Raw genomic sequence first — 21,986 nt, 5'->3', positions numbered from 1 at the left:
TTGGTGTGACGTTCTCTGTACAGCGAGAGACGAACAGGTGACATATCTCCAGCCTGGGTAATCATAAGTTGAGAGGATATGGTAGTTCATGCAGCTCCCCTCTACGGCCAGAGAGCTCCGACGAGAGCCATGGACCTGGCGTGTACAAGGCAACACACTCATCTCTATGATTTATGCTTTCAGCCTCCGTGGATCAGCAAATATGGATAGAACGCCATGTGGGCACAACAATTTACCTGCAGTGATGTCTCCGTTTGGCCAACCAGAATTCAGTGTCACAGTTGAAACAATGTGAAGCCATATGATCAGGGACCCACCTTGTGACCTTTTAGTGAAAAGAAAAAACACCCAGATTGTTAAAGCTAGTTCAACTGAAAGGTATCCATATACATGAGCTGTTGGCCGAAGAAGCGTTCAGCCAACAGCTCGTTTTTCCATACACAAATGCTTGTCTCGGCTGAGTTTTCATATGTTTGTTATGGAGAAAGGGGAAAAAGCAGCAGCTTTCCTCCACAGAGAACCAAAGGACGAAGCGTTTAAATTCAAAATGGCCGCTGTATCTCTCCAAAGAGTGAGGAGACCCCCATACACACCAGATGACTCGCCAGACTAGTGGGCTTTGATCTCTTCCTCATTGGCAATTTTTAGTTTTTCGTCTTTCTTAACAGACCCATGACCTTTTTTTTCTTCTCTCTATTGACATAGCCGCTTCTTTTATTTTGGAGGGATGAGTTTAGTTTCACTTCACTTTACCATACAGTGTACTGATAAATAGGAAAAAAAATTCTGCTTTGTTGAGTTTCATTTCTACATCATTGTGAAGTAAAAAAAAGGAGATTTTTGTGTACTCACCGTAAAATCTCTTTCTCTTAGCCTTTAATTGGGGGACACAGAACCGTGGGTGTTATGCTGCTGTCCACTAGGAGGCGACACTATGCATAATCTGAAAAAGATTAACTTTGGCTCCTCCTCTGCAGTATACACCCCTGGATGGCGTCAGCCTTCTCCAGTTTTGTGCAAAAGCATTAGGAGGAATATACCAAAAACATAACCATGCCTGTAAAAAAAAGGCTACTATAAACAGGCTCAAACAACAATATGAGAACCCAACCGTAACAACGGCCCGCAAGGGCAACAGGGTGGGAGCTGTGTCCCCCAATTAAAGGCTAAGAGAAAGAGATTTTACGGTGAGTACACAAAAATCTCCTTTACTCTGTCGCCTTATTGGGGGACACAGAACCGTGGGACGTCCCAAAGCAGTCCCTGGGTGGGAAGCAGTGGACGAATATTGTGCCGACAGTCCCCTAGACTTGGGGTACTGCCACCTGCAGGACCCGTCTACCCAGACTCGCATCCGCTGAGGACTGGGTATGCACTCTGTAGTGTTTTGTAAATGTGTGCAGGCTAGTCCAAGTGGCTGCCTTACACACTTGATGTGTCGAGGCTTGATGCCGAATGGCCCAAGAGGCCCCTTCCGCCCGCGTAGAGTGTGCCGTGATACCGGCCGGAAGGGGAGAACTGTTGAGGCGGTAAGCCTCTTGAATGGTGGACTTGATCCACCAAGCAAGGGTGGCTTTGGAAGCCGGTAGGCCCTTGCGAACGCCTTCTGGAAGAAGGAAAAGTGAATCAGACTTCCGGAAGGGAGCAGTCCTAGACACTTAAATACGCAATGCCCTGACAAGGTCAAGCGTATGCAGAGCCTTCTCTACCCTATGAACGGGAGCCGGGCAAAGAGACGGTAGTGATATTTCCTCATTGAGGTGGAAGCTGGACACGACCTTCGGAAGGAAGGATGGTACTGTATGGAGAACCACCTTGTCCTGATGAAAAACCAGGAAGGGTTGTCTGCAGGACAGAGCTGAAAGTTCAGACACCCTGCGTAGCGAGGTGATTGCCACCAGGAAAACCACTTTCTGTGATAGAAAGCGGAGTGAGACCTCCATAAGGGGTTCAAAAGGAGGTGACTGTAGTGCTGTCAAGACCAGGTTGAGGTCCCACGTCTCCAACGGACGTTTGTAGGGGGGAACCAATCGGGAAACCCCTTGGAAAAAAGTCTTCACTTGCGGCTTGTTAGCAATAAGCCTCTGAAAGAGCACTGAAAGTGCCGACACCTGGCTCTTCAGCGAGCCCAGGGATAGCCCGGCGTCCAGGCCTGACTGAAGGAAACCGAGGACCTTTGGAAGAGAATAGGGAAGTGGAATCTGCCCACGAAAGTCGCACCATGTGAAGAAAACCTTCCAGGTACGATAGTAAATCCTGGCTGAAGTTGGCTTTCGAGCCCTGATCATGGTTTTAACAACGTCCGGTGAAAAACCTGCTTGGGTCAAAACCCAGGTCTCAATGGCCACGCCGTCGAATTGAGAGCCCCCGAGTTCTGGTGGAAGAATGGGCCTTGTGACAGGAGGTCGGGACGTGTGGGGAGACGCCAGGGAGCGTCTGCTGTGAGTTGCACGTCGGCGTACCATGTACGCCTGGGCCAGTCTGGAGCGATCAGAATGGTGGGAACACCCTCTTGTTTGATCTTCCTCAGGACTCTGGAGATCAGGGGGAGGGGTGGAAAAATGTACAGAAGCTGGAACTGGGTCCAGTCCTGAACCAGGGCATCTGCTCCGAGCGACCGCGGATCGCGCGTCCTGGCCATGAAATTGGGAACCTTGGCATTGAGATGGGATGCCATCAGATCCACGTCCGGGGTCCCCCAACGATGACAGATCTGACAGGAGACTTCGGGATGGAGAGACCATTCCCCTGAGTCCATTCCTTGTCGGCTGAGATAGTCGGCTTCCCAGTTGTCCACACCCGGAATGTGGACCGCGGAGAGTACAGACCTTGAAGCCTCCGCCCATTGTAGGATACGGGTTACTTCGGTCATCGCCTGGATGCTGCGGGTGCCGCCTTGATGGTTCACGTATGCCACTGCCGTGGCACTGTCAGACTGTACTCTGATATGAGAGTCTGCCAGCAAGTGATGGAAGGCTTTCAACGCCAGGAAGATGGCCCGAATTTCCAGGATGTTGATGGGCATGGTCGATTCCCTTGGTGACCACCTGCCTTGCGCTCTGTGATGTAGGTGCACCGCGCCCTAAACCATAAGGCTTGCGTCGGTGGTCAAAACCTTCCATTGACTGGAGAGAAAGGATTTTCCCCTTGCAAGCGAGGTTGGCTTGAGCCACCAGTGCAGGGACCTCCTGGTGTTTGCTGATAACTGGAACTCCCTGTTGAGGGAGAACGGATTCCTGTCCCAGGACTTGAGGATGGCCAGTTGAAGGGGTCTGAGGTGAAACTGGGCAAATGGTACCGCCTCCATTGCTGCTGCCATCCTGCCACGTACTCTCATGGCATACCGGAGAGATCTGGGGGACTTGCGGAGGAGTGTGTGAACTCCCAGACGGAGAGCCAGTGCCTTGTCCCTGGGGAGGATCACCAGACCCTTGGAGGTGTCAAATAGCATCCCCAGGAAGGTCAGAGACTGACTCGGGGTAGTCGAGGACTTCTGTAAATTGACTAACCATCCCAGGCGCGTCAGAGTGTCGATCGTGATCGAGATGTTGACCTCGCAGTCCTTGAGGGTGGGGGCCTTGATGAGAAGGTCGTCCAGGTATGGAACAACTACTATGCCTCTGGAGTGCAGAACGTCCATGATAGCTGCCATGACCTTTGTAAATGTTCTGATGGGCAGGAGCAATCGGTATATGCAGGTATGCGTCCTGTATGTCTATGGAGGCAAGATATTCTCCTTTTTCCATAGACGCAACGATTGACCGGAGGGATTCCATGCGGAAGTGACGAACTCGAACGTACTTGTTGAGTTGCTTGAGGTCTAGTATGGGTCGGACGCTGCCTCCCTTCTTGGGCACCACGAACAGGTTGGAATAGAACCCTTGGAAGCGCTCTTCTGCTGAGACTGGCACTATGACTCCTGCTCGCAGGAGGGAAGAAACCGCTTGACGGAAGGCCTGAGCTTGGAGCGTGGATTTTGGAGGGACAGAGGGAAAGAACCTGTGCGGTGGGCTGGTAGTAAACTCGATTTTGTATCCTGAAGACACTATTTCCTTGACCCACTTGTCTTCTGTAATAGGCAGCCAGACCTGCTGAAAGAGTAGCAGTCGTCCGCCTACAAGTGGGGTGTCTTCCAGAGGGCATGAGTCAGGATGAGGGAAAAGTCTGAGGTTTTCCTCCTTTAGGTTTTGCCTGGCTTGCCTTTGATTGCCAGTTCCTGTCCGGCCTCTGTGCCGCACGTGTGTTGTCCCTGCGGGGGGAACGATTACGGTTTTGTGCTGGGCGTGAGACGGACCAGCCTGAAGAATTCTGAAAGGATTGGAAACGAGATTGATTACGCCTTTTAAATGTGTGTTTTGGTCTTAGTTGAGGGAGGGAAGTACTTTTGCCCCCGGTAGCATTGGATATCATTGTATCCAGCTTTTCACCGAAAAGACGGCCACTGAAGTACGGGAGATTTGTTAGGGACTTTGAGGCCGCATCCGATTTCCATTCTCTTAGCCAGAGAATACGCCGGATTGTGATGGCGTTTGATGCTATTCCCGCTATTCCTCTTGCAGAGTCCAACGCTGCATGGACCATGTAATCTGCCACCACTGCAATTTGCACCGCCTGGTCTGCCAGCTGAGGATTTGAAGCTTGAAGGCCCTTTTGCAATAGATCAGCCCAAGCCATGATGGCCTTGGCTGCCCAAACTGAAGCAAATGCAGGAGCCAAAGAGGCACCTGCCGCTTCAAAGATTGAACGAGCCATGCGTTCGACTTGTCTGTCTGCTGTGTCCTTGAGGGTTGAACTGTCCGGCAGCGAGAGGAGCGTTTGTGCCGCCAGCCTAGAGACTGGAGGGTCCACTTCAGGCGGATCTGTCCAATCCTTGGTGTCTTTCTGTGGAAAGGGGTATTTTGCTTCCAAATACTTGCGATTCGCAAATTTTTTCTCAGGCTGCGAAAAATGCTTAGAAAGGATTTTTTGAAATTCCGGGTGATTAGGGAAGACCTTCGATGGTTTCTGAACACTTTCAAAGGAAATCTTGTGTTCTGGTGCTTCCGGGGTTGGATCTGAAATGTCCAGCACCCGAAGGATGGAAGAGACGATATCCTCAACTATCGCAGTATTGCTAGGGGGACAAGGGAGCAAAGCGTTCTCTGTTTCGTTATCTGAATTGGAGTCACATATGCCCTCTGAGTCCTGCGCATCGCTAAGGAGCTCCCTAGCGGGCGAACTAGAGCGGAGGTTTCCCGTGGTCTGGGATCGTTGTGGAGATCCGCATTGTCCTTCTCTATCAGGGGACGGCCTCGGTGACCTGAGGCCACTATGTCTTTCCCTGGAGGGGGAAGGCCTATTGCTATGTGAGGACGCAGATGAACGCGACCTGTGGGTCCGCTTACGCCTTGAACTGTCGGAAGCGCCCTGATCATGAGACCGGACGTCCCTTTGCTGGGTAACGTTCATAGCCGAGACATGACCCTGCAGAGCCTGCAGTAATGTGGAGGTCAGGTTATCTATAGACTGTCATAGACTGCGACATCTGAGTCGCCCATTCCGGCGCAGTAGCGGTCGCAGAAGCGTTGGTAGGGACTTCTTGAGGTTCTGATCCTGTTTTTGGGTACAATCCCGGCAGTGCGGGTACGTGCTGCCGCTGTGGAGAGTGGCCTTGCAGGCTGTGCAGACTGCATAAAAGCAGTCTTGCCTGGTTCTTTTCCTTGAGCCCGACATAGTACCTAGGCTGATTACTGGAGGCCCTACAGGGGTATCTACGCAGAGGAAAGGAGTAGGAGAGCGCTATATGGTATAGGAATTCACAGCTGAGTACCAAGGACTCAGCTGTGATCTTACCCCACCGGTGCTCCCCCTTAGGTCCAGCGCTGATAAGTCCCACGTCCTGTGCCCCCCGGAGACTCTGTGCTGCCTTCCTCCAGGTGCAACAAGATGGCCACCGGATTCTGAGGTGGAGAGGGAAGGGGGCGGAGAGCTGGAAAAGGGCGCGCTGGGCCATGTAAAAGCGCGCCCCTCCTGCCTCGATCCGCCCCTTCTATGACACTGCAGTGTCATTTTCATCATCCGGGGGGCGGGAATGGGGCGGCAACTTTGGCTAGGCCGAAGCCGCGGCCTAAGTTTGAGGTCTCCTGCCCAGCAGGGCTCCAGGACGGCGCGGTCGTCCGAGGGGGGGGGGGGGGCGGATTTAAACCAGACCCCCCCCAGAATGAAAGGAGGGCTGGCGGTGGGGCCATATATGTGACTGGGGCCCTGTGGAGGGTCCCTTGGGGCGCCACTGCTGCAGAGACCGGGGCGCAGGGAGCCCGGTCTCTGATAAGTGCCGTGCCTCGCTGCACCTCCCCTGGTCCCAAAAGGAGCCCACAGGTGGACTGGGGTCCCTGGTGCCTGGTACAGGCCCTACCTGCGGTGTCTCAACCTAATACCCCCAGAGGGGGATTAGGGAGGGTGCTGCTATCACCGTCAGGGGGCTTTCTTCGTCGCCTCAACCTCGACCCAGAGCCGGACGGAACTGAGGAAGGAGGGGGGTCTCGACCTCGAACCAGTACCCGAGGGACTGGTGAGGGAGCGACATGGGGAATAGCCACCTCGACCTCAACCGGGTACCCCTAATAGGGGACCGAGGAGGGAGCCATGCCGGGAGTCTCGCTGGAGACCCTCTTTTCTTCATCTGTAGTCCTTTGGGAAAAAAATCCAGGAAAAAAGATGGAGTAAAAAAAAAAAATCTTAGGTGTGCCTCCTGCGACACTAAGCAAAAACTGGAGAAGGCTGACGCCGTCCAGGGGTGTGTACTGCAGAGGAGGAACCAAAGTTAATCTTTTTCAGATTATGCATAGTGTCGCCTCCTAGTGGACAGCAGCATAACACCCACGGTTCTGTGTCCCCCAATAAGGCGACAGAGTAATAAAAATAATGGTGTGGCAACACGATTCTCGAGGTCTGTATAATTACAGCAGTGCCAAACTTGTAATTTCTTATTACAACAGTTAAAAAACAAAAGAACAAAAAACTTTTACTTTATTTTTCATTCCCACAGGGAACTTAAACTTGTAATCGTTTGATCCACACACTGCAAGAACTCTGCATTTTCGTAGTTATACTGCAATGCTATCTATAAAATCTAGCACGGACAAGCTTCAAGGAAATACAAAAAAGGTGCTGGGGGGGGCCATCGGTATGCTTCCGGCTGGCCATGGCTCCTGAGCTCACTTCATGCACCGGCAACCTTACATATGTAAGTCACAGAGGAGTTGAAATCCGCATAAGCGTTTTGATGGAGTTGAAGCCTAATTGCAGATTTGATTGAACTTTTGCTCCCCCCCAGCAGTGATGACAGGCAGAGTTAAAAGGTATTGCCAATACCAAGATCCTATCCAAATATCTAGTAGGTTTAATAACATTAAGAAATACCTCCAATTAGAAATGTAGAAAAGTTATTCTGATTCACTATGTCGCTTATCCCATGTGCAGGGCATTGCATTAGCCTTAGGTATTCATGGTTATGCCCACTCATACAAAGAAAGTTAGTCGTTAGTGGACGTAACTGTGAATACCCAAGCTGCTTCAATGACCTGAATATTGGGTAAGTGACACTGAATCAGAAGAACTATCTACATTACTAATCGGAAGTATTTGTCTTGCATCCACTACATATTGGGATAGGATCTTGGAGATGGAAATACCCCAGTGTTTATGGGGGTATATTAGTTTTCATACTAAATTTTATTGTGTACACATCGTTAATAACACAAAACCGTTACCTCAGTATCTTTCTTATCTACTGGTTCCCAACTGGTCTCCGATAGTCGGTCTTCACTTTTATCAGAATACAGGTCATCCATGTCGCTGCTGTCTGATTCTTTCACGCAAGTCTGTTACCAAAAACGTTTATAGTTAAAGGATATATAACAAAGTCATGGAAATGTAGGAAAGGAAATCTTGGCTAAAAACGGTACACAGAGTCATAAGATTTTCTCCACATCCCACCTTCCCCTCAATGAATGATTATGTTTTTTGGTAGATATATTTTTAAAGTGGATTGCACTCAGGAGATGGGAAATAGGACCCATTAAGCTAAATTCTGCACAAATATTTCAGACATAGAACACAAAAACCACCGGGTGAAAAAGGACATTGGCTGTGTAGAATTTACATGGCATTTACATAAATCCACAATTTACACAACTCTGCGCCCATCAAGCAACATCCTGATTTTGCTGCAGAAATACTGTGAATCTGCAGATACAAATAAAAAATCTAAGTGTGAACTTGGCATATCTACACCAGAAAGTACTTACAAAATCATCTTCATAATCGGCCTCAGGCTCCGGAGGTGGAGCACAATACTGTCGTATTTCCAGCTGGAGCTGCAATTCCCACACCTGCCTCCGCAGCAGCTCAACCTCCTGCTTATAGCTGGCTTCCATCTGTCTCAGGCGCTGCTGCACAACATCACTGGGAATTGGTAAACCATCATCATCTTGGTATATAAGAGGTGCGGGAGAAGGACACACCAAAGGAAAGAATCGAGGCCTGTTATGAGACGCTATGGACCCTCTAAAGCTTCTCATTGAGGGGCCAGAACAGTGCATTGAGGCAGGGAAGTTGTATGGGATCTTTGCTGCGTCTCTAGATCCAGCCGGATGTCTTCCATGCTTGCTATGAAGGCTTCTTGTAGAGTACTCGTATGACAAATGACGGCGGAGTCCACTTTCTCCAACAGGTACAGATTTCATCATTCCTTGTAAGCTCTCCCAGTTAGACGCAAGAAAAGAAATCTCATTTCTGGGTAATTGTGGGACGGCTCTCCTATCAGTCCTACAGGTTTCCTTTACCATCTTGATAGATTTAGTCAAGTCTCTATATGAGGTATTCACATACAGGTCACCCGCTAAGTTTGGACACGGAGGTTTTGTCAAGGTAGGACCCTCCTGTTGATCCTGGTCAGAGATAGATATCGTAACAGTCTGCTCTTGGATATCTATACCATTCTCCAAATCAGGATTTTCACCATCATATTTCAAGTCTGGAGAGTCAGTAACTGAAGAATTACCATGAAGCATCACATTATTGTCATTGGCTTCAGTGACTTCGGGCATATTTCCTTTGACACCTCCGTCGATATTTTGATCATCAGGTGCCTCCTGTTGCTTGATGTCTGCGGCTTGCTGCAGAGGACCCTGACAATCGGAATCACTACCCTCATCATTGCTGCATCGCGGGTCCAAGCTAACTTGATGATTATTTAAGTTAGGATCACTAGACGTGCGTGTCAGCATTCCCCCATTATCACAAGCAGTGATAAGATTGTCCATCGAGCGCGTTTTGGGTAACCTATTGAGAAAAAAAAAATTCTATAAGTGCTTCAGAGACCTAAACAACAAAAAAAGGCCCATATAATTATTATAACAGATCTGTTACTTGCTAGTGCTTCCCAAACTACACAAGTGACCACAGCAGCCAAGCCCTGGCCTCAGGGGGTCTCATGCTGTATGGCCGGGGGGGGGGGTGGGGGACCAAGAATAAATCTAAAGGCCCCGTCACACTAAGCGACTTACCAGCGATCCCGACGATAACAACATGTCAGGATCGCTGGTGAATCGCTATGTGATCGCTGGTGAGCTGTCAGACAGCTTCACCAGCGATTAGCACAGCGACGCCACGCGTGCGGCATCGCTGTGTTCAGCGCTGATTCATGTCAAAAATAGAATTAAGATGTTATTCTCACCTTCCGACGTCCCGCGCAGCATCCCCGCCTCTCTCCACGCTCCGGTCCCAGTAATCCTTTGCGAGAATTACCGCGATAACGTCCGTTCTCGCTGGATCGCGAAGTCTCGCGGTCATTCTTGCAAAGGATTACTGGGACCGGAGCGTGGAGAGAGGGAGGAATGCTGCGCGGGACGTCGGAAGGTGAGAATAGTAATATTTTTTATTTTTTTTTTATTATTTTATCACTGATCGCTGGTCTCCCGCCTGTCACACACAGCGATGCGTGCTGGCCAGCGGGAGATCAGCGACGAAAGAAATGTCTAGAGGTTTCCAAGAGCGATCAGCGATACCGGCAGGGGGGCCCGGTCGCTGATCGCTGTCACTGTGACTCAGCAGCGATCTCGCTAGCGAGATCGCTATGTGTGACGGGGCCTTTACAGTTTTGAGTATACAGTTCCTGTGGGGTAAAAATTCTGTGATTACAAGATTTTTCTCTGCTATATGCCCTCTCTGCAATTTAGTGGGTAGCACAGGTGGTGTGTAACAGAGAAGGCTTAAATAGCAATTTAAAACACATTTTATTTTTTTTTTTAATTGAAAGCAAAGGGAAGTAGTAAAATCTTAACAGTTTATACCTATCTAGAGACCGAGAATTAAAGTCTTGTCCTTGAGAAGCCGGAGAAAGGTAGAGCTCCATTCCATCATCAATAGGCATACAAGGTGAAGATGCAGGAATGTATAGCGCTGTCCAGAGCTGAAGAGCCCGGACATGACAAACTGGGTGTAGAACCTACGGAACAAGAAGGTTTAAAATTTGGGTCATATCCAAACTGCCTTTGGAAATGTTCATTACATCAAGACACCTAACAAGGCCACAATCCAATAGCCGACAGTGCTGGAAAAGTAGTTAGCACTCCTCCATGGTAATGCATTTAATTTTGGGGAAAAAAAACCCACAGAAGTGAAATGAGAGTGTGAACTCAGCCATATTTGTTCAACAAGAAAAAATGGTTTGTTAGGCAGTGAAGACATGAAAACAGAGGTGTAGAATTATCTATATATTTCTCCTTCGCTTCTGAATGTCAATAGTTTTGTAAAGTTAAAGCCGACTTCTTTGATCCACACTCAACGTCCAACCCACCCAAGAGCTTTGGAACAGGACTTTAGAATGAAAGTCTGGTTTGGCTATAATATAGACCATTAGGCCAGGATCACACATGCGAGGGATACGGCCGAGTCTTGCATGTTAATACCCGGTACTGCTGCCGGCAGGCACTCAGGAGCGGAGCGTGCGGCTCCATGTATTGCTAAGCAGCCGCACGCTCCAATCCAAGTGCCGGCGGCAGTGCGGGGTATTAACGTGAGCCACAGCTGGATTCCTGGCATGTGTGATCCCAGCCTTAGTCATGTTTTAAGCCTCTTATGGGGCAGATACTGACTTACAGGACACACAAATAATTTTCCTTCTGGAGGAGAGCCAATCTGCAGTCCATTAAACTGTTGTAGTTTTGTGAGTCAAGTCATTTTCTACCCTAGAATTCTTTTTTTGAGGGGGAAAGAAAAAAAAAGAAATAAAAAGATGTTAGTCATCTGCATAGCAGATGATGTCCACACAAATGGAATGCACATTGCTGATCTACTGGGTAAAGCCGTGGCCAGGTAGTAGACCCAAAAGATCCTAGCGCTCCCTTCAATACAGTGGGCGCGGTGACGTAGTTAGTGCACACCGCGCCCTCTGCCTGAACAGTCACTGACAGGGAACCTGGAAGACAGAGAAGCACGGCGGTGGACCGGGGACAGGTGAATATCTGAGGTGCCGGGGCCCTGAGCCAGCGGTGATACCGTCACCTGTCTCCGCCTGCTCAGGACACCAGCACCTGGCCCCCAGCGACGAGAGGTATGTCTTTTTTCTTTTTTTATTTGCAGCAGCAGCATATGGGGCATAATCTATGGAGCATCTTATGGGGCCATTATTAACCTTTGTGCAGCATTATATGGGGTGTATTTTGCATGGAGCATCTTATGGGGCCCATCATGAACTGTATGGAACATTATATGGGGCTCCTGATTCAATATGGATATTCAAAAACATTTAACCTACTGATGTCTCAATTAATTTTACTTTTATTGGTATCTATTTTTATTTTTTCAATTTACCACTAGCGGCTGCATTTTCCACCCTAGGCTTATATGCGAGTCAATAAGTTTTCCCAGTTTTTTGTGGCAAAATTAGGGGGGGGTCGGCTTATACTCGGGTCGGCTTACACACGAGTATATACGGTACTTTTGGGGTAATCATACCAGTCCAGGCCAGGGAAACAAAGGCAGGACGGGTGCATGGCAACACCCACACATTTAATTCCTGACCAGACATGGCGTACCTTACATCAGAAAACTTAGACCAGTTCTTGACTAATAAGATGCACCCGATTCATTAAATGGTGTGAGTTTCTTAATGAATCAGGCATCTTACTCCACAATTAAAACTCAAGAACATCGCCAGTCTTAATGAATCGGGTTTCTTCTGAAAACCATTTTTGGACAGAACTTCTAACCAAAGCACCGAGTATGGGTGCCTAGACTTACATAACCGGATAACTAGTACTGTCTAAATTATTAAAAGCTATTATAACTAATATCAGTGTACGACTTATGCGACTATAGAACTGCATCAGCATTGTGTGAAACATGAACGGCTTAGCTACACAAGCGTTATAGGATCACGTGCAAAAAGGCTACAATACATCAGACAGACTGCACAGAACCACGTATGACACACTTAGGTACACCAGCTAAGCTGCAGAGTATCACACAGGTTAGACTTGGATACACCTGGCTAAACGGAAAAATAGCATTATTTAAATCATAGCATTAGATACATCGGCAAAGCCATAAGAGACCAAGCCGTGACGCCGCTTGTGATCCCAGATTCTGGGGAACTTCTGTAACTTTTGAATAAAATGTATTTTTTTTTTTATTTCAGCATGTGTACCTGCAAGTAGACTTACCATCTCACCGCCAGGCATGTAAAGTAGATTGTGAAAGTTCTTGTTGCCAGTTCTCAACAGGGACCAAACGGAGCAGGTTCTTTTGTAAATGTTCCGCGTCTCTCGCTCACATGGATTGTTGGAGAGGAAAGTTCCGTAGAGACATGAGTAAGTGTGCTGCACCAACTTCACCTGGGATCAGATAAGATATTTCTCAAGAATTTACCTAAACATTTTAAATTGACCTAAAATGCACCTACTGCAAATCACAACATTCTATAGTACTTTTTTCTTCAGTTTACTTACTGAACACTATAAAAAAAAAAAAAAAAAAAAAAAAAGCTAATTACAGAAAAGAAAAATGAATGCAAACTTATTACCAAGAAGGTATGGTTGAATTCAAAGTGACAAGGAAACTGGTGGAGAAGCTGGTGGACGCAGTCTAGCCACTGTAAGAAGACTGGACATTGCTCGTTCTGATCTTCAGCATTTTCCTGATGGCCGCAACGATCCCCAAACTTATGGCCATAATCTAGCCAGTCTGTTTCAACCAAAACCTGGAATCCCTAAAACCAAAAAAAACAGGCAAAAAAATATGATTAACGCTGCAAAATGCAGACGAATATTTTACTGTTGGCAAAACTGTTCACCTCCAATGTTCGGTAATATGGATCCAGTAGAAGCTTTGCCAAGGATACAATCTGTGGGGTTCTGTCCCAGCCATCGGAGCAGTGAACCAACACCGGACGCTCTTCTCGATCCACTGCGTTGGCCACAACAGTGGCAGCTTTCAGCATGACAGAGAGGTGCTGCAGCCACTTTGTGCTTTCCAATGCCGATAGCCAGCTACAAAACACACAGTTTCTCAATCAGACAGGTAAGTGGCATCTTAAGACGTAAAGCTCATGACGGTGGCATTATTTGATAGAAATGAAGAAATGATCAGTCCAAGGATCATAACGGAAAAAAAATTCCAAATGTAGGTTAAAGTCTGATTTAAAGAGGTTGTCCTATACTTTTAAATTGATTACCTATCCTTAGGTGATCAATATCTGGTAGGTGGGGGTGTGACACCCGGCACCCCTGTAGTTTAGCTGTTCTCAGTGCCAGCTGGAAGTGCCTTGGTACAGAGCTGCTCTGCCTACTGATAGTGCTGCCACAGTTGGGTACTGCACATTTGCCACCTAATCAAATCAATGGGGGGCATAATGTGTAGTACCTGGCTGCGGCCGCTATCAGTAGATGGAGCACCTCTGTAACTGAGCACTTCTGGTCGCCGTCGGTGACCAGAACAGCTGATCGGTGGGGTTGCCGGGTGTCACCCCCCCCCACCAATCAGACATTGAAGATCTATCCTAAGGTTAGGATATAAATGTTCAAGTGGTGGACAACTTAATTTAACCCCTTTACCCCCAAGGGTGGTTTGCACGTTCATGACCGGGCCAATTTTTACAGTTCTGACCACTGTCCCTTTATGAGGTAATAACTCTGGAACGCTTCCATGGATCCCACTGATTTTGACATTGTTTTCTTGTGACATATTGTACTTCATGTTAGTGGTAAAATTTCATTCAAATAATTAGCGTTTATTTGTGAAAAAACGGAAATTTGGCAAAAATTTTGAAAATTTCGCAATTTTCCAACTTTGAATTTTTATGCCCTTAAATCACAGAGATATGGAACATAAAAAACCTAATAAATAACATTTCACACATGTTTACTTTACATCAGCACCATTTTGGAACCAAAATTTTTTTTTGTTAAGTTATAAGTGTTAAAAGTTGACCAGCGATTTCTCATTTTTGCAACACCATTTTATTTTTACAGACCACATCACATTTGAAGTCACTTTGAGGGGTCTACATGATAGAAAATACCCAAAATGACACCATTCTAAAAACTGCACCCCTCAAGGTGCTCAAAACCATATTCAAGAAGTGTATTAACCCTTCAGGTGCTTCACAGGAATTGTTTTAATGTTTAAAAAAATGAACATTTAACTTTTCTTTCACAAAAAAATTAATTCAGGTCCAATTTTTTTTTATTTTACCAAGGGTAACAGGAGAAATTGGACTGCAAAAGCTATTGTGCCATTTCTCCTGAGTACGCTGATACCTGATATGTAGGGGGGGGGGGGGGGGAACCACTATTTCGGCGCATGGCAGAGCTAAGAAGGGAAGGAGTGACTTTTTCAATGCAAAATTGGCTGGAATTCAGTTTGGACGCCATGTCACGTTTGGAGAGCCCCTGATGTACCTAACCAGTGGAAACCCCCCACAAATGACCCCATTCTGGAAACTAGACCCACCAAGGAACTTATCTAGATATGTAGTGAGAACTTTGAACCCACAAGGGTTTCACAGAAGTTTATAACGTACAGCCGTACAATTAAAAAATCATTTTTTCCATAAAAATGATCTTTTCACCCCCAATTTTTATTTTCCCAAGGGTAACAGGACCCTAAAAGTTATTGTGTAATTTGTACTGAGTACGCTGATAGCCCACATGTGGGGGTAAATGACTATTTGGGCACATGGCAGAGCTCAAAAGGGAAGCAGCGCCATTTGACTTTTTTGGCTGGAATTGGGATTGGACGTCATGCCGTGTTTGGAAAGCCCCTGATGTACCTAAACTGTTGAAACTCCCCACAATTGACACCATTTTGGAAACTAGACCCCCCACGGAACTTATCTAGATATGTGGTGAGCACTTTGAATCCCCAAGTGCTTCACAGAAGTTTATAACGCCCGGGCGTGAAAATAGAAAAAAATCTTTTTTTCCACAAAAATGATAATTTTGCCCCCAATTTTTTATTTTCTAAGGGTAACAGGAGAAATTGGACCCCAAAAGTTGTTTTGCAATTTGTCCTGAGTAGGCTGATATCCCATATGTGGGGGTAAAACACTGTTTGGGCGCATGGCAGAGCTTGGAAGAGAAGGAGCAACATTTGACTTTTTCAAAGCAGAATTGGCTGGAATTGAGATCAGACGCCATGTTGCGTTTGGAGAGCTCCTGATGTGCCCAAACAGTGGAAACCCCGCAATTCTAACTCCAACCCTAACCCCAACACACTCCTAACCCTAATCTCAGCCCTAACCCTAGCCCTAACCCTAACGGGAAAATGGAAATGAATACTTTTAATTTTATTATTTTTCCCTAACTGAGGGGGTGATAAAGGGGGGTTTGATGTACTATTTATGGCGGTTTTTATATTTGGCAGCTGTCATACGCTAAAAGACGCTTTTTATAGTAAAAATAGTTTTTGCATCACCACATATTGAGAGCTATAATTTTTCCATATTTTGACCCACCGAGTTATGTGTGGTCTTATTTTTTGCGGGACGAGTTGACTTTTTTATTGGTACCATTTTCGGGCACGTGACTATCGCTTTTTATTCCAATTTTTGGGACGCAGAATGAACAAAAACCAGTATTTCAAGAATTTCTTTTGGGGGGGCCGTTTACACTGTTCCGCGTGCGGTAAAATTGATAAGGCGGTTTTAGTCTTCGGGTCAGTACGGTTACAGCGATACCTCATTTAATGTCATTTTTTAATGTTTTGGCGCTTTTATGCAATGAAAACAATTTTATATAAAAAAAATAATTGTAGTTACTTACCAATAACGGTATTTCTCTGATCCCATGACGGCATCACGGAGAGAGAGGGATCCGCCATCAGGGACAGGAAACCTACAGATAAAAAAGGCGGTACCTCTCTCCCACATCATTTGGTTTACAGAGCATTACACAGAACTCTCAGCTGCAACTCAAACGGTTATAAAAAATCCAACATTAATCAAATTAAGCTTAACAAAGGCACCGCGTGGCTAAGTACTAAAGCTAACTAACTCGCTCTTATGTGCACATGTGTGTGTGAAAGGGGGATGTACGGGTGCCGTCATGGGATCAGAGAAATACTGTTATCAGTAAGTAACTACGATTTTCTCTTTCCCCATGACGGCACCACGGAGAGAATTACAAAGATTGTACATCTAGGGAGGGACCACCGCCTCCAGAACCCTTTTCCCAAAGGTGATATCTGAAGAGGAGGTCAAGACTAGACGGTAATGTTTGAAAAAATGTAGAGGGGGAAAACCAAGTGGCAGCTCTACATATCTTATCTATTGAAGCGCTGGCTTTCTCTGCCCAGGATGATGCCACTGCCCTGGTTGAGTGGGCCCTTACGTCCTCCGATATGGCCGCCCCGCAAGAGGAGTAGGATAGGGTGATGGCTTCTCTTATCCACCTCGCCAGTGTGGCCTTCGATGCTTTTCGACCCTTCAAGCAAGCAGAGCCCTATCCTTCCTAAACTCCCTCGTAGTTGTTAAATATTGGACCAGGCATCTTTTTACATCTAAAGTGTGCAACACTTCTTCTGTTTTGTTTTTGGGATTGGGGCAGAAAGAGGGTAGGGAGATTTCCCGGGTCTTATCCAGATTTTGCGTGAAGGGTGCGTGGGCAGACAGAGCTTGCATGTCACTAATGCGGCGGGCAGAAGTTAAGGCTAGGAGGAGGGAAGTCTTAAGTGACAATATTTTTAAGGGAGCCTCCGCTAGGGGTTCAAAGGGAGATTTGGTTAGTGCGTTTAGCACTAGGTTTAGATCCCAGGGGGAGGGTGATGGGTAGAGAGATCGGCCTGGACCTACTTGAGGCTCTAATGAATCTCATAAACCATCTATTTTTGGCTAGGTCATGGTTATACAGAGCTCCCAAGGTCGCCACCTGTACTTTTAAGGTGCTGGTAGCCAACCCCTTTTCCAACCCCCTCTGTAGGAGTTCCAGAATCTTGGCTACAGGGATTTCGCCCGTTGGGTAAGAGCCTGACACTGACATGAACTTCTTCCACACTTTGCCATATGCTTTAGTGGTTACTGGCTTTCTACTTTGTAGTAGTGTGGATACCAAGTTTGACGAGAAGCCCTTGTTACTTAGGAGTTCCCTCTCAAAAGCCAAGCTGTCATGTGTAGGTTTTTTATGTGGGGGTGATACACTGGTCCCTGGGATAGCAGGTCAGGAGTTTCTGGTAGAACCTAGGGATCCATTACGGACATTCTTCTCAGCCAGGAGAACCATATTCTCTGTGGCCAGAAGGGCGCTATTACCACTACCGTTGCCTTGTCTTCCCGTATTTTCCTCAATACTAAGGGGATGAGAGATATTGGTGGGAAGGCGTAGGCCAGATGATAACCCCAGGGTATCGTGAAAGCGTCTAGCGCTACTGGCCCCCCCCCCCCCCCCCGGGATCGATCGAGCAGAAGGTTTCCATCTTCCGGTTCTGACTGTTCGCAAATAAGTATTTGTGGCCGGCCCCAGAGTTTTACGATCTGGTTGAAGATTAATTGGCTTAGTTCCCACTCCCCCTGTTTTAGACGTGTCCTGCTTAAAAAGTCCGCCATTCGATTTTCTGCACCTTTTATGTGAAGGGCTGTCAGGGTTTCTAGATTGTGCTCTGCCAGGTGGAAGATGGATTTTGTTACCTCCATCAGTGGTCGAGATCTGGTGCCCCCCTGGTGGTTTAGGTATGCCACCACTACCTGGTTGTCTGAGAAGACCCTTGTGTGATGGGAACGAAGGGAGTCCAGAAAATGATTGAGAGCTAGTTTTACTGCCAGCAGCTCCCTCATATTTGAGGAAGCGGACTTTATTCCCTGGTCCCAGGCCCCCTGTGCCATTTGGTTGTCTAGATGTGCACCCCACCCCCAGGGGCTTGCGTCTGTAGTTAGGATCTTTGTCGCAGGCAATGTCCAAGGAACCCCCTTGACTAGGTTGGCTGGAATTGTCCACCACGTTAAGGAATGTTTTGTTTCTGGTGAGATGTTTAACTGCATGTCTAAATTCCCGTGTAGGGAAGTGTTTGCATCTAATATTTCCCATTGTAAGTCTCGAGTATGGCTCTGAGCCCACTGAACTGCTGGCATGCAGGCTGTCATGGATCCTAACAGTGACATCGCTTTTCTAAGGGTAGTGTTTGGGGAGGCTATCATTTGTGATGCCATTTGTGTCATTTTTTGAACCTTTGCCTGCGGCAGACATTTCTGTTCGATTGAATCCAGTGTTCTCCCCAAATACTCCTGCACCTGACTTGGTACGAGTTTGGACTTGGGCAAGTTCAGCATCCACCCTAGACTCAGTAGGGACCTCATGACTATGTCCAATTGTTGTTTGCAGTGGTGAGAGGTGACGCCTATTAAGAGATCGCCCAGGTATGGGACTATCAGAATGTTTTGCTCTCTTATGTGGGCCATTACCTCTGACATTACCTTTGTAAATACCCTTGGAGCAATGGCTAGCCCGAAGGGGAGGGCTCTAAACTGATAATGCTTTAACTCCCCCTGAATCGTCACCGCCACTCTGAGGTATTTCCTGTGGTCTCTGTGGATAGGCACATGATAATATGCGTCTCTCAAGTCTAATACGGCCATGAAGGAAGCTGGGGAAGCATTTTTATACAAGATTTTATCGTCTCCATTTTGAAGTGCTGAATTTCTAGAAATTTGTTCAGCCTTTTCAGATTTATGATCACCCTGTACGAACCGTCTGGTTTCTTGCGAAGGAAAAAGAGGGGAGTAGAAGCCTTTGCCCCTGTCTTGGTAGGGGACTTCTTGTAATACATTTTTCTCCCTTAGGTTCGCTATTTCTTGTTGTAGAGCCAGCTGCTCTTGTGATGTCCTTTGAGGGGTTATCACGAAAGAGTTGTTTGGGAGGGAAATAAATTTTAGCCTCAAACCTTCCTTTATTATGTCCAGTATCCAAGAACTCGCAGATATTTTCTCCCAGGCCTGGAGAAAGTATGATAATCTTCCCCCGACCCGGGGAATTACCTTCATTGTGGTTTCTTGTTGTCGGGGTTTTTGTTAAACATAAAGCCTTGACTCTTGTTCCTTCTGTACTCCCAACCTTCTTTGTTCCCTTTTGGGGGCTTCCGCCGCATAAACCTTCTGTTCCGAAAGGGTCGTTTGTATGACTGGCTGGGGAACCCGGGAAAGGATTTCTTCTTGTCCCCGGCCTTGTCTAAGATGTCGTCCAGTATTGGGCCAAACAAGAATTCCCCCTCGCTTGGGATTACGCACAATTTGGCTTTTGTCTGCAATTCTCCCGGCCAGCATTTCAGCCATAAGGCGCGTCTTGCGCCATTTGAACAGGCCGCTGTCCTGGCTGCCAGTCTGGTTGAGTCTACCGACGCATCCGCCAGAAACGCTGCTGCTCCCTTCATTTCGGAAACTGACCTCTGTATCGTTTCCCTCGGGACCTTCTTTATTTGAGAATCTAAATGGTCCAGCCATACCATCAGGGCCCGTGCCGTACATGTGGCTGCTATGGCTGGCTTTAGCCCCCTCCTGCTGCTTCCCAAGCAATTTTTAAAAAAGTTTCAGCTTTCTTATCCATTGGTTCCTTCAGGGTGCCCATGTCTTCGAAGGGCAGGGCAAACTTTTTAGAGGCTTTTGCGACCGCTACATCTAATTTAGGAGCTTTGCTCCAAAAGGAGCAGGCCGGGTCGTCAAAGAGGTATTTCCTCTTTGGTGTTAGGAGAACTTTTTTGTCTGTCTTTTTCCACTGTTGCTTGATGAGGGAGTGGATTTTCTCATTAATCGGGAAAGCCCTCAGTTTCTTTTGCTCTAGCCCTCTGAACATTATATCTTGGGTCGTTTTCTTGGGGCGTTAGTCTACCAGCCCCATAGTTGTCCTCACAGCCTTTACCAGGGCGTCCGTCTCCTCAATGGGAAAGCAGCTGCGTCCCCCTTCTGATGATGATTGGGAGGATGATGAATCACATGAGTCGGATAGTTCGCTTCCCGACTCACTGATGCTTAACTCTAGGGATCTATGCCTGGACCGGCGTTTCTTCTTTGAGGTCCTGGCGCCCTCAAGGGCGTCTTCGATCTGAGTTTTTATTAACGTTTTGAGGTCTAAGGCAAACCCCGGGGATTCCTCTTGTATTGTCTGCCCTATGCAAGCCGCACAGAGCTTTTTCTCCCATCCTACCCATGGGGGTAGTTCCTCCGTGCATATAGCACATACCATGTGTTTAGATTTGGTAGTGCATTTACGCCCCTGAAAAAGAAAAATTAATAGTCTCAAATTAGCAGACAGGCATTCACGGAGATCACTCACCCTCCAGTGGAACGAACGATACCGTCTCGGGCGTAGGGATTATCTCCACTGCTGAATCCACTTCTGGCTGTGCCGCCATGGTGGAGCTTTGGCTGCGACGCGATCTCGTGTGACCGCTGCGGCTGCTGGGAAGAGTCGCGTTGGCGCTGTTCCTGCGTTTGCTGTGGTCCCTGCTTCGGGGACCGCCGTCATGTCTCCTTCTCCGGTTTCCCACTCATGGTGACCACTTTCTTTTTCTCCTTTGCTCTTTTTAAACTTTCCAACTTTTTGCCTTTTTTTTTTTTTTTTTTTAATTTGAATTTCCCGCCGCCGCCCCCTTCCCAGGGATCCCTGCGCCCAGCCGGAAGTACCGCGGCCCGCCGGAAGTCTCGCGCATGCGTACCACGAGATCATCCAGCGGGTGCACCGCGCCTCCCTTTCCCTTAAGGGAGCGGACATGACACACGCGCCCCCATCCTCCGGTGTACCGCGCATCCGGCACCGGTTTCCTGCGGCCTCCCGGCGCTGCACACCTGGCTCCGGTGGCCGCCGCCACCCCCGCTGGGCGCTTGCAGAGGCCTGCCCGCTTCCCGGCTCTCGGTGGCCCCACCTCCGTCCCAGGTATGGCAGGCTCTGCTGTATGGCCCTTGGTGACTGCCGCAACCTGCCCTTCCCCTTATCAGATCGGCTGGGCTCTCCTGTAGTGACCGCCGCCACTATACTGCAGGAGGCCCCTTTTTTTTTCCCCCCTTTTTTCCTGGGATCGGCAGACTTCCTCGATTCTTCACTGCCTCTCCCCACTCACCCTCAAGGCCCGCCGACCCCGATGGTGGTGCTTCGGGGGGGGGGGGGGGGGGGGGGGGGGGGGAGGAGCCTGTTCAAGGCCTTGACCCAGCCGAGGCAGTGAGCCCCGCTGCCTATTGCGCCGGTCTGGATCGGTCCCCGGAATCCTGCGACGACTTCCAGGTACGTGCTGTAGGTTCCCAGTCAGGGACAGGAAACCAACTGATGTGGGAGAGAGGTACCGCCTTTATCTGTAGGTTTCCTGTCCCTGAGGGCGGATCCCTCTCTCTCCATGGTGCTGTCATGGGGGAAAGAGAAAATTATTTTGCATCGCTTTATTCTGCAAGCTATAACTATTTTTTCGCTGATGACGGCTCGTATTTTTTGCGGGACAAGATGACGTTTTCAGCGGTACCATGGTTATTT

At 47.9% G+C, this 21,986-nt stretch overlaps 1 protein-coding gene across 3 annotated transcripts in view; it reads right to left on the bottom strand.

Annotated features, from left to right (window-relative positions):
* MTMR4 (myotubularin related protein 4) overlaps nt 1-21,986 on the bottom strand; it is a 99,659-nt gene that overhangs the window by 6,270 nt on the left and 71,403 nt on the right. For all 3 annotated transcript variants that reach the window (XM_073565788.1, XM_073565789.1, XM_073565787.1), the window contains 7 exons: nt 13,337-13,532; nt 13,067-13,252; nt 12,708-12,878; nt 10,335-10,489; nt 8,289-9,324; nt 7,752-7,862; nt 237-325 (listed from right to left, as the gene is read on the bottom strand). In XM_073565788.1, coding sequence (XP_073421889.1) covers nt 237-325; nt 7,752-7,862; nt 8,289-9,324; nt 10,335-10,489; nt 12,708-12,878; nt 13,067-13,252; nt 13,337-13,532 — 1,944 coding nt within the window. The remainder of the gene's footprint in view (nt 1-236; nt 326-7,751; nt 7,863-8,288; nt 9,325-10,334; nt 10,490-12,707; nt 12,879-13,066; nt 13,253-13,336; nt 13,533-21,986) is intronic.

Source organism: Dendrobates tinctorius, unplaced genomic scaffold (assembly GCF_039654945.1).
Source record: "Dendrobates tinctorius isolate UK_male_01 unplaced genomic scaffold, ASM3965494v1 ptg000016l, whole genome shotgun sequence".
Lineage (NCBI taxonomy): Eukaryota > Metazoa > Chordata > Amphibia > Anura > Dendrobatidae > Dendrobates > Dendrobates tinctorius.
This window is presented reverse-complemented; position numbering and strand designations above follow the sequence as displayed.